The 14141-nt window shown below is 40.6% G+C and overlaps 1 protein-coding gene across 1 annotated transcript in view; it reads left to right on the forward strand.

Annotated features, from left to right (window-relative positions):
• Positions 1 to 14141, forward strand: part of Prdm5 (PR/SET domain 5) — a 158358-nt gene that overhangs the window by 113663 nt on the left and 30554 nt on the right. Inside the window, exon 13 of the mRNA XM_034511827.2 lies at positions 13546 to 13631. Coding sequence (XP_034367718.1) covers positions 13546 to 13631 — 86 coding nt within the window. The remainder of the gene's footprint in view (positions 1 to 13545; positions 13632 to 14141) is intronic.

Raw genomic sequence — 14141 nt, forward strand, 5'->3', positions numbered from 1 at the left:
GCAGCTGCAGATGCATGTGAAATTCTGTGTAGTACAGCGTGATCGGGCGTTGCGATGGGGATGCGTTTTGTGTAATATTTCTGCAGGCATTCACTCACAGGAGCCCCAACTCAATGGTACCCTGTGGGCCTCCGTTCCCACGGCATCTTCCAACGCAATGGTAGCCTGTGGGCCTCCGTTCCCACGGCGTCTTCCTTATTTAGCCACACACGGTCACTGAAGATAGAGAGAATGTATAGGCTACAGACTAGGTTTGCTATCAAATGGGTGTTGGCCTGGGGTGATTGAAGGGCACGCTCACTGTAAGTGAAGGCGAGCTGTTGGCTGTTATTTGGTGGGCTGCTCTGTAACTGATCATGCGTTTTCCTATGAGGGGACCATAGAGATGATACTCGGCAGGTCTGCAGGAGTGCTGGAGCCCTTTCTCCACTGAGTTTATACCTTCTCAGGGTCCGTGAGAGCTGAAGCTCATTCTGCAGGGGAACCCACACACTGTGACATAAATCCCATTAGCTCATAAATTAGAAAAGAGATTGTAGGAGTTTCTTTGGGTTTTTTTAAAGCTTTAGGCCAGAAGGTTAATTACGTGCCTAGAGTGAACTTTCTGTGTTAACAGATTCTGCTCCTTGCTTGTGTGCACACTGTTACTTGAATGTGGTAATAAATCACTGTCTTCAGAAGTACTTTTTTTTTGTAAATACCTGTGATCAGTTTAAAATTAAAGGACTGTTGTTGTATTGTAGTTGGATCATAGCTGGTGTTCGGCCACTAGTTTTCTTTCTTCCTTAATAGTTTTCTCAAGAAGTTAATTCATTATGTTTAAAATGTTTGCTCAAATAGCCATAACCTATTGGTAGAAATCTGTATAATTATTATCAAGATGAAGTTATAATTTATTAGATGGTACAAAATTTACTTTGATGTCAAATTTAAGGTTTCCACTGGTACGAACTTCTTATTGATATAAAAGTGAGATGAATATTGATACTCTCATAGGCATTGTACCTGAATAACACATTTAGGAATACAAGGCTTAGACCCAGTCCTTCTTTAACTTTTTTAACTGATTTGAGATGGTTAGCCTGTGAATTAAGGGACTATAGCAAATTCACGGCTTGGAGTTTATTGTTAGGGCGTTTTCTATATTTTATTTAGAAATAGCTGAGAGGAGTTAACAGACAACAGTCCAGGTTACCTTACATGGATAGTTGGTTTTCAAAACATCATAAATCCACAGAATTGGCATGACAAACATTTCTGTATTAATGTTCATTTTGATTAGAGACTTGTCTGTTCTTGACAGCTTCCTGTATTGAATTCTAAGAAGAAATTGAGCATCTTTGGAGTTACCCCAGTTGTGGGGAGACAGCCACTAGGCAAGAATTGCCTCTTTCCATCTACAGACAAATTACTGTCACACTTGCAGAATAGTCGACTGATTATATCTGCCTAGACAGAGTAATCAGCCCTTAATAATTCTGCATCACTAAAGTCTGTCAGATGATACTGGGCCAGAAGGCTGAAGATTTGATGCTCCAACGTTCTGTAGTATAGGGACTGTCCAGGTGTTCAGCGGTCTCTATAAATTGGCTAAGTTTTAGAAGCTATGCTTTGTGCTTCCCATAATTTCAGTTAACTCAGTCATTCTGGATTTCTGACGGGGTTGAAAACGTATAGTCTCATAGTCAATCCTAGCTATTTACTTTGAGAGAAAAAAATCTGAGTTTTCAGCTGACATTCATTCTAAAGCCAAGGAAAAAGCCAGGTTCAGAACTAAGTATTTTAGTTAGGAGAGATGACAGAGGTTCTAGTTAGTCAACAAAATGATGGACTGGGTATTAGGTCTATCTTGTACTTCTCTGGTACAAATTGGTATAACTATGCTCTAATTGTATTTTGAGAGAACATTTTATTTTAACAGGAAGGGTGATATGTAGGAGGACCTAAGGTGAGAGGAAGAGAAGGAGTAAGGAGAGAAGGAGAAGAAGGAGAGGAGAATCTAGGTGATGAGAGAGAGAAAGAGGGGGGAGACATGGAGGCAGATGGTCACGTGTCTCCACCAGTCAAAGATAGTTGATATATCTAGGTTGGGTAGTGGGTTACACTTCTGATTGAGCATTACCAAACTTATAAAGCCTTTGCTTAACATTTTTAAAAAAAAATGTATAAAAGCAAAAAGGAAAAGGGGGCATGGGATAGGGGTTTTCTAGGGAGGGGAAATGGGGAAAGGGGATGGCATCTGAAATGTAAATAACATTTCCCAGAAAAAAAAGAAAAAAAAAGAAAAAAAAACCACACACACACACAGAAAAATAAAATGTTTGCTCAAATATTATAAAACTAGTAGCTATGTATAATTGTAGATGATATAAAGCAATAATGAACAAATTACAAACACATGAAACTTAAACTTGTCTTTTATGTCTTTGTAGGTAGTAAATGACCTTATCTGCTGAGGATTTTATTCAGCTTTCATTTTCTAAGTGATTCTTTATTGACTTGGGCCCAGTCAGAGATTGACTCCATTTTTATTTCATTAATAATGTCTTTATCCATATCTTCACTAAAAAACTTTTAAAGACCCTAAATTTTTTTAAAAAAATATTTGTGTGTGTGTGTGTGTGTGTGTGTGTGTGTGTGTGTGTGTGCGTGCGTGCATGTGGGTGTGTGTCTGTGTATCTGTGTCTGTCTGTAACTGAGTGTATGCCCATATGTAGTCAAGTATACATGTCTGTGCTTTCATAGAGGTCAGAAGAGAGTTCCAGGATTCTCAGAGCTGGAGTTAGAGGATGCATAAGATGTCAGCTTATTATTTAGTCATTGAGAAATGAACTGTAGTTCTCATGCTTATGTAATACGTGCTCTTAAACACTGAGATGTCTCTCTAACCCCAAGACCCTAATTTTTAAGGTCTACATAATAACACTTAGTAAGTCAAGATTTACCACAGGGTAGAAAAAGACACACAAAGAGAATAATGGAGGGACCTTTGTCTAGTATATAGTGCTACAAATTACGACTAAGTTAGTAATAGTTACAGAGACTCAGTTAGGTGGACTGTCTAGTCTACCAATCATGTAAGTTGTATTACTATCATCCCTCCCTCCTGTTCCTTCCCTTTCTTCATGTTGGGATCCTGAAAACTAGCTCTAGCTTAGGTCACAATGTTTGGTCAACCCTGTTACATAGCTTTATCTATTTTACATCATTAGGTAATATCAGTACCATGCCTGTATTTCGTCTACTTTGCTAACATCACGTTTGGTTTGAACAACAATGGTTATCCCAGAGTTTCCTGTGTGTCGTAAGTGTATACATTCCACTGAACTACACACTCGGTGCTCTCTTTTCATGGCAGTAGTGAAGCCGATTCCTTTGCTGCTTTCTCTGCTGTTCTTCCAATCATCCCTCAAGAACAATTCCCCATATTGTTTTATGCAGTTCCTGTACTCTGCTTCAGAGTTCGAGGAAGTGTTAGAGCTTATCCAGATTCCTCGGAGAAATGAGTTCTGGGTTTTCACTCTTCCAAAGTTAGATTCCTTGCTGGTACTATTTGTAAACGTTCCTCTGTGTGTAGGCTCCTGAGATACAGCTACTTATTTGCTCTATCATTGCTGTGTTGCTCATCAAAACCATTTTAAAGAAAACTTGTTGAAAATTTTCAAAATGGAAAACGACTAGGTGAAAAGATTAATGATTTTCATGCCAAAAGCTGATTTCTAGAAATAAAACCAAATCAGTAACCAGGGACACTACTCTACATTCATCGCCCTCACTGTAACCATGTGAAACTTTGACAGCTCAGAACATTTCAGGCTTTGGCACTGGCTGTGCAGGTCTGTGCAGTTGTGAGCAGTCCCTGAGCTCCTGCAGCACTCTTGCCAGGACTGCATTAAGACTTCTTGCTTCCTCCAGACCAGTCACAATGAAGGGACCGTTTCTATAGAAGCTTGGAGAGCTACAGAGCATGCTGTATGGGAATAGTCATGCCTCCTCCATACCTAATTATAGTTAGCCTCATTCATTAGCTCCTTTCCTCCTCCTCCTCCCCCTCCTCCACCTTCTCCTCCTCCCCTCCTCTTCCTCCCCTTCCTCTTCCTCCCCCTCCTCTTCCTCCCCCTCCTCCTCTTCCCCCTCCTCTTCTTCCTCCCATCCTCTTCCTCCCCTCCTCTTCCTCCCCCTCCTCCTCTTCCCCCTCCTCTTCTTCCTCCCATCTTCTTCCTCCCCCTCCTCTTCCTCCCCCTCCTCCTCTTCCCCCTCCTCTTCCTCCTCCCCCTCCTCCTCCCCCTCTCCTCCTCATCAGCCTCCTTCTCCTCTTTTTTTTTTTTTTTAACCTTCCATTAACTCCCTGGTTTTAATGCTATTGTTGGTTTTGTAAGTCAGTCACTTAGAGGTTTTGTTCCACATTTACTATTACTACTTCAGAGTGGAAAGTTAGTGAGTACATACATCTTTCTTCTCCCTATTTTCCAGAGAATCCTACTTGCTTCATTAACAAGAATGATTCATCTTCTATAAGATTCTATAAATCAAAACACATCTTCTAAGGAAGAAAGTGCAGGGATTTTGTTTGTTTTTGTTTATGACAAAGATCTGTTTGGCTACATTCATGTAGTGCACGTCTTTTACTTGCTGAAGGTCATATTTAGCTTTAATATTTTATTGCTTACTTTAGTAATAGTGTCTTTGTGACTGAATCATTCAAGGAGTAAATGTCACAGGGCCTTGCTGTTTTTCCTTCAGGTGTGCCCGTTGACTTGTTAGATCCAGCATCATAGCAGATTTGATTAGTGGGGCGTTCTAAGATTAACAAGGCAGGGCTCAGGGAGGTCCGTAGGCTTTCATGACTCTTTGGCTGAAGAATAAAAAGGTTTTTCCATTCACAGGAAGGTGTCAAGAATGGACTCCAGCAGCTCTGACTTGTCAGGGTGGCATTTCATCTCTCAGCTCTGTTCTTCTAATTTATTAGATATTCCATACATTTAACAGATTAAATGTTAGAGTTGAAAAATGATTGGGTAGTGCTTCCAACATTATATTTGCTTTGACATTCATTGAGAATGACTCAGTGTGTGTTTTATAACTGGTTTTTTTGTCTTCAAAAGTAAGCTGATCCTATGTGTCGATGCTTTTTTTTTATTCTGATAAATTTTGATAGCCAAAAGAATGCCTGAATCTTCCAACCAGAAGGATCTGCTTACTTTTTTCTGTTGTCAGAAGCAGATTTTGTTGTTAACTTGAGTTTAAATCCCTTAATATAGAGTACTAACCACATCATCTCTTCAATGGCATTGATTGGGTTGTAGTTCTGATTATATCCTTTAATAACTGTATTGTCTTGGAAAACCATAATCTTTTCTCTGTTTTAATTCCTTCATTCCTTCATTTATAAGCTATAAATGAAGGATTTGAACATTCAGATCACAATCTTATTTTATAAGATATATATGCATATATGTACATATATGTATATATATATACTTGTTCACAGCACTATATTTTGTTATACATACAAAAATAAGCCTTTGAATCATATTCCCTACAATAATTTTCTCAATTTAAATAAAACCCAAGAGTAGCTATTTTTCTTTAATATACACATAAGGCAAAGAAGAATCATTGTTATTTAACTGTTAACTGTTAGATGTCTTTGGCTTCGTACTATGTGGACAGTAGCTAGTATTGTTCTTTGAACCAACAATAGGCAGGGTTGACCGAGACTAGTGAGCACAGCAGATTAATGGCGACAACCTGACTTTGGAAACTATAAACTCTAGTTTTCAAAGGGTTTATCAAAGCCTGACACTGTACTTTAAGAATGAATCTTCAAAAGTAAGCGTTGGCCAGGTCTGATATGTCACCAAAAGGATTCACTACTTGTATCAATTATTCCCTCCAAAGAGTAAGTTTGTATGTCCTGGTATAAGTGATATTACTCCATCTAGCGCTCTGTATTCCACAGCCATTTTTCAGCAGTTATCAGGGTCCTCCTCTGAGCAGCTGCTGCTGCTGCTGTTGTTGTTATTGTTGTTGCTGCTACTGCTTCTGCTCCTCCTGCTCCTCCTGCTCCTCCTGCTCCTCCTGCTCCTCCTGCTCCTCCTGCTCCTCCTGCTCCTCCTGCTCCTCCTGCTTCTCCTGCTTCTCCTGCTCCTCCTGCTCCTCCTGCTCCTCCTGCTTCTGCTCCTCCTGCTACTCCTGCTGTAAAGCCACTGTACATCTCTCTTTCCCTGGTGATGTTGGTAGGACTTGACTGGGGCTTGGCCTACTTCAGCCCAAGAAGGCGTAGGGCCATACTTGCTGCTGTAGTGTGGTACACTGCTGCTGAGTCAGGTCTCTGATTCTGACAAGCTCCATGCTATTCCTCATAACCACAGTTGCTCCATTGGCTTCACCTGGCTGTTGAAGGGGTTCACAGCTTGGGGAACAATTTCCACCCTTAGTTTACTTTCTTTGTATGAAGAAAAAGCCCATGCTCTGGAGGGCATAATTGCTGACCCCTAGGACTGGCTTAACGTTTTTTGTTTTTTTGGTTTTTTTGCCTATACCATTTTGTTATTTCTGTCTTGTATGAACTCAGGCAGCAAAGCTTTCCAAAAGTTGACTAATACATTTAGATGTTGACTGTTTTTTACCCTAGGAATGATGAACTGATACAGATATTACCACATCAGTCTTCAAGTGCTCTTCTCTCCTGTCTTGATTACATTAGCACTTTACATGCATTGCTAGTTTAATCATGTAGCTCTGCCAGAGCCTCTTCTGCGTCATAAAACCATGGCTCACCATGGCTCTCAGCATAGCCACTAAGGCCTTGTACCTGTCCTGAGGTCCCTGCTGACTCAGTCTCTTACAAACAATTAGTTTTAAGTATATGAGCATTCTGCCTGCATATATGTATACACCCTGTGTATGTTCCTGATGCTCATGGAGGTTAGAAAACATTGTAGTATCCCCTAGAGATGGAGTACAGACCACTGTGAGCAGTCACGTAGGTGCTGAGAATTGATCCTGGGCCCTCTGTACGGAAAGTAAGTGCTCTTAATTGCTGAGCTATCTTTCCAGTCCTCAACCTCCGTAATTCATGTGTATGAACAGACATATCTGGTGTAGTGAGCTGGTTATCAGTCTTAACTCTTCCATTCTCCCTTATATCATTAATGCCCATCCTTCTTCTGTTGTTTTCCAGTCCCTGGAAGTCATGTGGCTCAAAGTTCAGTTCCCTTCATATTGCCCCAGGTTATGCTGCTTTTTTTTAAGGAGAAAATGCTAGTTGTGTTACTTAGCTCCTCCATTTCCATGGTACTCCTGGACTCTTCTGTCCATCTGTCCCACAGCGTCACAAACTTGCTCTCTTATTTCTCATTTAAAATCTTCTCTGATTCGAGCAGGTCAGGTGCTAACTATTTCTCAGTTAGAATAGTTTCCTCTATTGGGCCATTTTTAAAGCCCCTGTCTACATGTGGAAACATGGATTTCCCTTCTTCACTTTAATGGGTATGGACCTGTGTCATCCAGCACTTCCGTCACCTTTCTTTTCACATCACTGTCCAGTCTGAGAATCTCAAGAATGGCTTTGAGCACATCTCTTCCTTCCTGCTGGCTGTAGGTAAAGGCCAAGCATCATGGCTGTCTCATTTTCCCCAGTTTGTACTTTTCATGTTCTCAGAAGCTAATGCAGAGGATAGAATCTGCATGTCCTTTTCTTGTCATAATTATCTCTACACAAGCATCTCTTATTACTCACAGAAAAGGCCACTCAGTAGTCACCAGAGCTTGTTTAAACTCCTATCCCAGATGTCCTACTATGGGCTATGATAATATCTTTTTCTAGTTCATCTGCCATTTGAGAGATGTACCTATCCTCATGAGGAAAACCCCACCTGTTAAAGAAGTATGCTAGCCATACCATATAGAGGAAGACAGCTTCCCTCTTATTTCCCTGCAAGGGTCTTCTGCTTTCACAGGGCTTGGACTTAATTGTATTTCTTAGTACCCATGACAGGTAACGTGTAACTGCACTATGACAAGGAGGCACATAATCCCACTGAACATGAGGAAAGATAGCTATGTCACAATTGCCCTTTGAACATTTCCCCCTCACAATGGATCATTCTTGGTAGCAAGTTTCAGTACGTATTTCTGAGGCAAGCTAACTACGGTCATCTTCGTTTCTTTTGATAGTTCTTTTGCACAAATTTGTGTTAATTCTCTTGTAGAGATGTGAATAGGTGTCTGTCTACCTCAAGCATGACACTGACATCAGCCCAAAGAAACAGTTCTACCTAATGAATGAATGAGTGATTAATGAATCAGTGAGCATACTGGGCTTACTTTAAAAAAAATATGTGGTAGAAGGTTACCTTAAGGAATCAAAGGTAAAACTCACTCTAGAGCATGGATCAAATCCATTAAAGTTTCAATACAAGAGCTTACTGCATCATATGCTGGCATCTTAGCTGACAGGACAGTTTCTCCCCAACAATTGTTACTGCTCCTAAGAGTTATCTCTTAGGGCTGGGGGAGGGGCATTGAGAGTCCTGTAATTCTAAGGGACTTCCTGAGCCTTATGAACTGGTTCACTTCCTGAGTCTTGTTAGCCTCTTCCTCCCTTCAGAGGAGAATGTTTTGACTCAGGAGAAATAGGTGCACAATGGTTTGAATGAAAAATTATTAAATATCTGTGTGCCACTTTAAATATTTAGAATTAAAATTATGTGTATGTATATGTATCATTGCGTACCAGGTGCCTGTGGCACTCAGAAATGGATCTCAGGTACCCTGGAACAGGAGTTTCAAATGATTGTGAACCACCATGCTGGTGGTGTGAATCAAATCCAAGCCCTCTGGAAGAGCTACAAGTAATGTTAACCTCTAAGCAATCTATTTGTTCTACTGTCAACTTTTTTGTTTTTGTCATTTATCTATCATCTAGTTTTGATTTGATAATAAATTCAGTTATTAACAGAAAGAGATGAAGGAAAGAGATCAGCATTCCTTAGTATCAATAAAGTAAAATAACTGAAATAAATGTACTTTTCAGAATCTACATATGATCTGGGTATACCAATTCATGCCTATAATCCTAGCACAGGGCAGAGCAGGAGAATTGCCTGTGAGTGTGAGGCAAGAGTGGTCTAGAATGTAAGTTCCAGTCTCTCTATGGTCATAGAGTGACAGTGTCTTAGAAACAAAAGTTAAAACCACCAGAAACTGTTACATTGTGTGTAAGACTTTATGAGGAAGAACCTGAAGTCATTTGAATTTGTCTGCTGCAGGAATATGTCCATTATGCCTGCTGGTTTCTCTAGAATAGTGTTTATACTTCTGTGGATGGATGTCAAATCCTTCACAACTCAATAAATGGCAGTTCCTGCTGCACCCCAGGTCCTGCTGCAGATTCTAGTGCAAATGCTAATCAGTGCATTGCTGTGACTATCCTCATGTTCCAGGAGCATCCCAGTCAGGAAGCCACATTCTTATGACGTGAAACTGGATCTATGCAGAACTGAGTAAAAAGGAAGGTATCTTGGACAGTTCTTAAGTTTCTCCTTATAAATTTTGTTGTGCGTGTTTAAGTAATTCATGCTCTTATGAGACATACAATGATAATAGCAACAACAACAATAAAATAATAAATAATTACCAGAATAAAGCAAATGGACCTCTGACATCACTTGGCTGCACACACTTTTGCTCATTTGTCTGGCGAGCGTAAGTAACATCTTATTTAGGGTTTGCTGTACAGTGCAGATGTGTGGGGGTGGTGTTGTTTGATGACTGAGTAAATCTACACAGGTGATCAGGACGCTGTATTCAGAGCACATGAGAACAGACGATAGGATCATAAATTTGAGTGACAGATACAGAATTTGAGTTGTTTGTGAGACACAAATGTTAGACAGGTGAGTATAGAGAGATAGAGGACCAGTAGATGTGGAAAGCAACATACGCACATGATTGTTATCTTTTTAAATTTTTTATTCTATCATTTATTATTACATGCAGACCACAGTTGTGCTTCCTTCTCCCCTCCTCCCCCTACCCCACTCCATCCCCAGTACACTCCTCTTTTATTTTTCTTCAGAAGAGGATAGGCCACCAAGGGATATCAACCAAACATGGCTTGTCAAGTTGCAGTAAGACTAGGCACCTCTCCCCATATTAAGGCTGGAAAAAGCAACCCAATAGGAGGAAAAGGGTCCCAACAGCAGGCAAAAGCATCAGAGACAATTTTCACTCCCACTGTTAAGACTCCCACAAGAACATCAACTACACAACCATAAAATATATGCAGAGATCCTGGGTCAGACCAATGCAGGGTTTCTTACTGTTGGCTGAGCCACTGTGATTCTAAGTTTGTTGATTTTTTTGAGTTTTCTTGTGGTGTCCTCTGTGTCCTGTCATCCTTCCTCTCTGTCTTCCTCAGGATTCACTGAGCTCCACCTCGTGCTTACTGTGGGTCTCTATCTGTTTCTGTCGGCTACTGGATGGATTCTCTCTGCTGATGGTTCTTCTAGCTCCTGTCTATGAGTATAGCAGAATGTCATTACAAATTATTTGGTGGGGCATGTTTGCTTCTACCCTAGATCTCTGGCTCCTCAGATGCGGGCTCCCTCTTCAGGAGTGGGTTTCAAGCTGGACTAATCACTGGTTAGCTACTCCTACAATTTCTGTTTCATCTTTACTGAGCACATCTTGTAGGCAGAAAAAAATTGTAGGTCGAAAGTTTTGTGGTTGCCGTGGTGTCCCAGTACTTCCCCTCGAAGACATCCCTGGTTATCAGAGATGGCTAGGTCAGGCCCATTATTGCCTATTATCAGGAGTCTTAACTAGGGTCACCCTCAGATTCCTGAGAGTTTCCATTGCTTCAGGTTTCCACCTTACACCCAAAATGCCCCAAAATTCCAGATGTCTTTTCCACTACTATTCTCCCTCTGTTCTCCCTGCCATGTGGTCCCTCCTGTTCCATCCCTACACACCCCCAGTCCACTTGCACTATCTATTCTATTTCTCCTTCCCAGGAAGAATAATGCATCCTCACCTGGGCCCTCCTTGTTACTTAGCCTCTCTGTGTCTGTGGATTGTAGCATGGTTATCCTTTATAGCAAAGAACCACTTATAAATGGGTACATATCATGTTTGTCTTTCTGGGTCTGAGTTACCTCACTCAAGATGATTTATTTTCTCATTCTCTCCATTTGCCTGCTTTTTTTTTTAAACAGCTGAATGATAATACTAAATTGGGTAAATGTACCATATATTCTTTATTTTTTCCTTCAGTTGAGGGACATCTGAGTTGCTTCCAATTTCTGCCTATTATTAATAAAGCTGCTGTGAACATAGTGAGTAAGTGTCCTTGTGGCAGGATGACATATCCTTAAGATATATGCTCAGCAGTGGTAGATGGATTCCCAATTTCTTATTGATTTTCAAAGTAGCTCGACAAAGTTTCATTCCCACCATTAATGGAGCAGTGTTCCCCTTGCCCTCCACATCCTTGTCGGCTTGAGTTATCACTAGTGTTTTGATCTTAGCCATTCTGACAGGTGTAAGATGGAATCTCATAGTCATTTTGATTTTTGTTTCCCTCATGGTTAAGGAGTTTGAAATGTTTTTCAAGTACTTCTTGGTCATTTGAAAATTCCCTGTTTAGATCTGTACCCCATTTCTAGATTGGATTATTTGATTTGTTAATGTCCAGTTTCTTGACTTATTTATGTATTTCTGAAATTAGCCTCCTTTCAGATGTGAAGTTGGTGACAATCTTTCCCATTCTGCAGGATGCCATTTTTTGTCCTATTGACAGTCCTTTGCCTTACAAAAGCTTTTCAGTTTCACGAGGTCCCATTTATTAATTGTCGATCTTAATGTCTGTGTTACTGGTGTTTTGTTCAGGAAGTTGTCTTCTGTCCCAATGTGTTCAAGGCTATTCCTAACTTACTTTTCTATCAGGTTCGCTGTATTTGGTTTTATGTTGAAGAATACAAGTCCATATCTAATACCCTGCACAAAACTCAAGTCCAAGTGAATCAAAGACCTGATTGAGTCAACATGATTATCATCTTAATGTGAAATTAGAAGTTGTAAATCTTTATTCTGCCACAAAAGGCGAAATGTTCTATAGTCATATTTATTACTTCAAGTGTTCTTGGTGTACTGGGTAGTGTAAAAAGTCTATTTCTCTTACAATAGCTGGTAAAGTTAGAAAGTTCTTTAAAGATACTTGTCCCTGCTTTGGCTGATAATACTGTTTATATTTTCTTTCTCTTATAGATGGTTACAACCATTTTATGGTGCCAGTCAAACCATACTTTGATCCTTACTTTGATCCTGTCATTCTGAGGTTATTGTATAATGAGGTTGTGCATTAAACAGTGCCCAAGCTGATCTCCTTAAAGTGGACAATGCCACTCTGCTGGAGCTTCCAGCAAATGGTCATTCCGAGTGTAAGTTAGGTCAGTCTTGAGTCTCATCTCATGAAGCAGTGAAGAGATGGGGGAGGTGAAGTAGAGACTCAGAGAAAAAGGAGGCTGAACAACAGAGAGCTTGTGGCTGCCCTAATGGGGCCATGGAGTATGTCGTGCTCAAGTTGAATCAAAAAAGAGGAGGACTCTTACACAGCCTTGGTCCTGTAGCGAGGAAAGACAGGATTGTACAGTTGCTGAGGACATTTGTGTTAAGTTTATTTTACTGATCTTGGACTATAGCAAGTGTCTAGCATCTTGTAATGTTCGTCATGTTTGTCTATTGTTCAAGGAAGAATAAAGAAAGCTGGTGATTTGGACCTATGTTATTATTGCAAATAATGATGCTTTGATGAATACAGCCTTGAATTCTTTTTACATATTAGGCTTTGTCACATTTTATCATTTTCAAATAGCAGTTTTGTTTTTTTGCGGGGAGGGGTATATGCATGCATGGTCTTCCTTGTCTTGAAAAATATTCTTTCAATTTTCTAAATTACAGCCTTAATTTAGAACTATTTGGTTATATACAAAAAGTGTGGATCAGTCGTTGTGTAGCTTAAATAACAATGATTCTGTTTAAACATGCTTTATCGGCTCTTTCTGAAATCCACAGATGTGATCCAACTTTATTTATATGAAACTTTTATAAGTTACTAAAAAGCAAGTTAAATGCCTTCACAATGAGGATACAGAATAGTTTTACAAGGTCTTATGATTGTGCCTATAATTGGATTCATGGGTTCAAAGGACATGTAGCAAACCCCTGGGCTACTTGATGGTTTCTGGGTGTTGGCCAGGTTGAGCTAGAGGGAACACTCTAGTGTGTGCTTCTCCTGCCCAACTGTGCCTCTTCCACCTTTGTAGCAGTGAGCCCCTGTGAGCCGCTGTGAGCCCCTGTGAGCCCCCGTGAGCCCCCGTGAGCCCCCGTGAGCCCCCGTGAGCCCCCGTGAGCCCCCGTGAGCCCCCGTGAGCCGCTGTGAGCCCCTGTGAGCCCCCGTGAGCCCCTGTGAGGAGCAGCGGCTTGGAGGAGGTCCTGCTGCCTACACTTCTCTGACATGGACACTTTCTTTGTTTGTAGGTGAGCGTCCCTATCAATGCCCATACTGTGAAAAGGGATTCAGTAAAAATGACGGACTGAAGATGCACATTCGTACTCACACCAGGGTAAGACCATAGTCTATCTCATTTCTATTGATCATAAGAAAGCCACACCTGTTCTAAAGGAAACATACTTATTATCAGATGAGAAATGTGCTATGACTGAAGTTATGTCAACGACTAGGATAAAATTTGAAGATAAACTTGTAAAAGAAAAGTCAATGGAAAATAACTCAAACCCCAAAGTATCAAGAATTTTTGACTTTGAGTCAATATGCAAGGTGCCAAACTGCCAATATTTTAGTCCTAGAAAATGTCTCTTGTAGAGAACACACTTGGTATGCTGAGTGTAGCTGAACACACTCCCCGGTGAACCACATGCAATGTGTCATTTCTGTCTGAGCTGTTACTAAACCTCACTGCATTGTTGTTGCTCTCGTATGTATACCTTCTCCACATGCAGGCTTAGGGCTCCTGTGTTTTAAAAGTGCTGTGTGCCAGCTGTCCTGTGTTCACATGTATTCCTCTGCTCATTGTCCCGCACAAGTGCCTACAACCCTAGAACTCTGGAGACGG

Source organism: Arvicanthis niloticus, chromosome 9 (genome assembly GCF_011762505.2).
Source record: "Arvicanthis niloticus isolate mArvNil1 chromosome 9, mArvNil1.pat.X, whole genome shotgun sequence".
Classification (NCBI taxonomy): Eukaryota; Metazoa; Chordata; class Mammalia; order Rodentia; family Muridae; genus Arvicanthis; species Arvicanthis niloticus.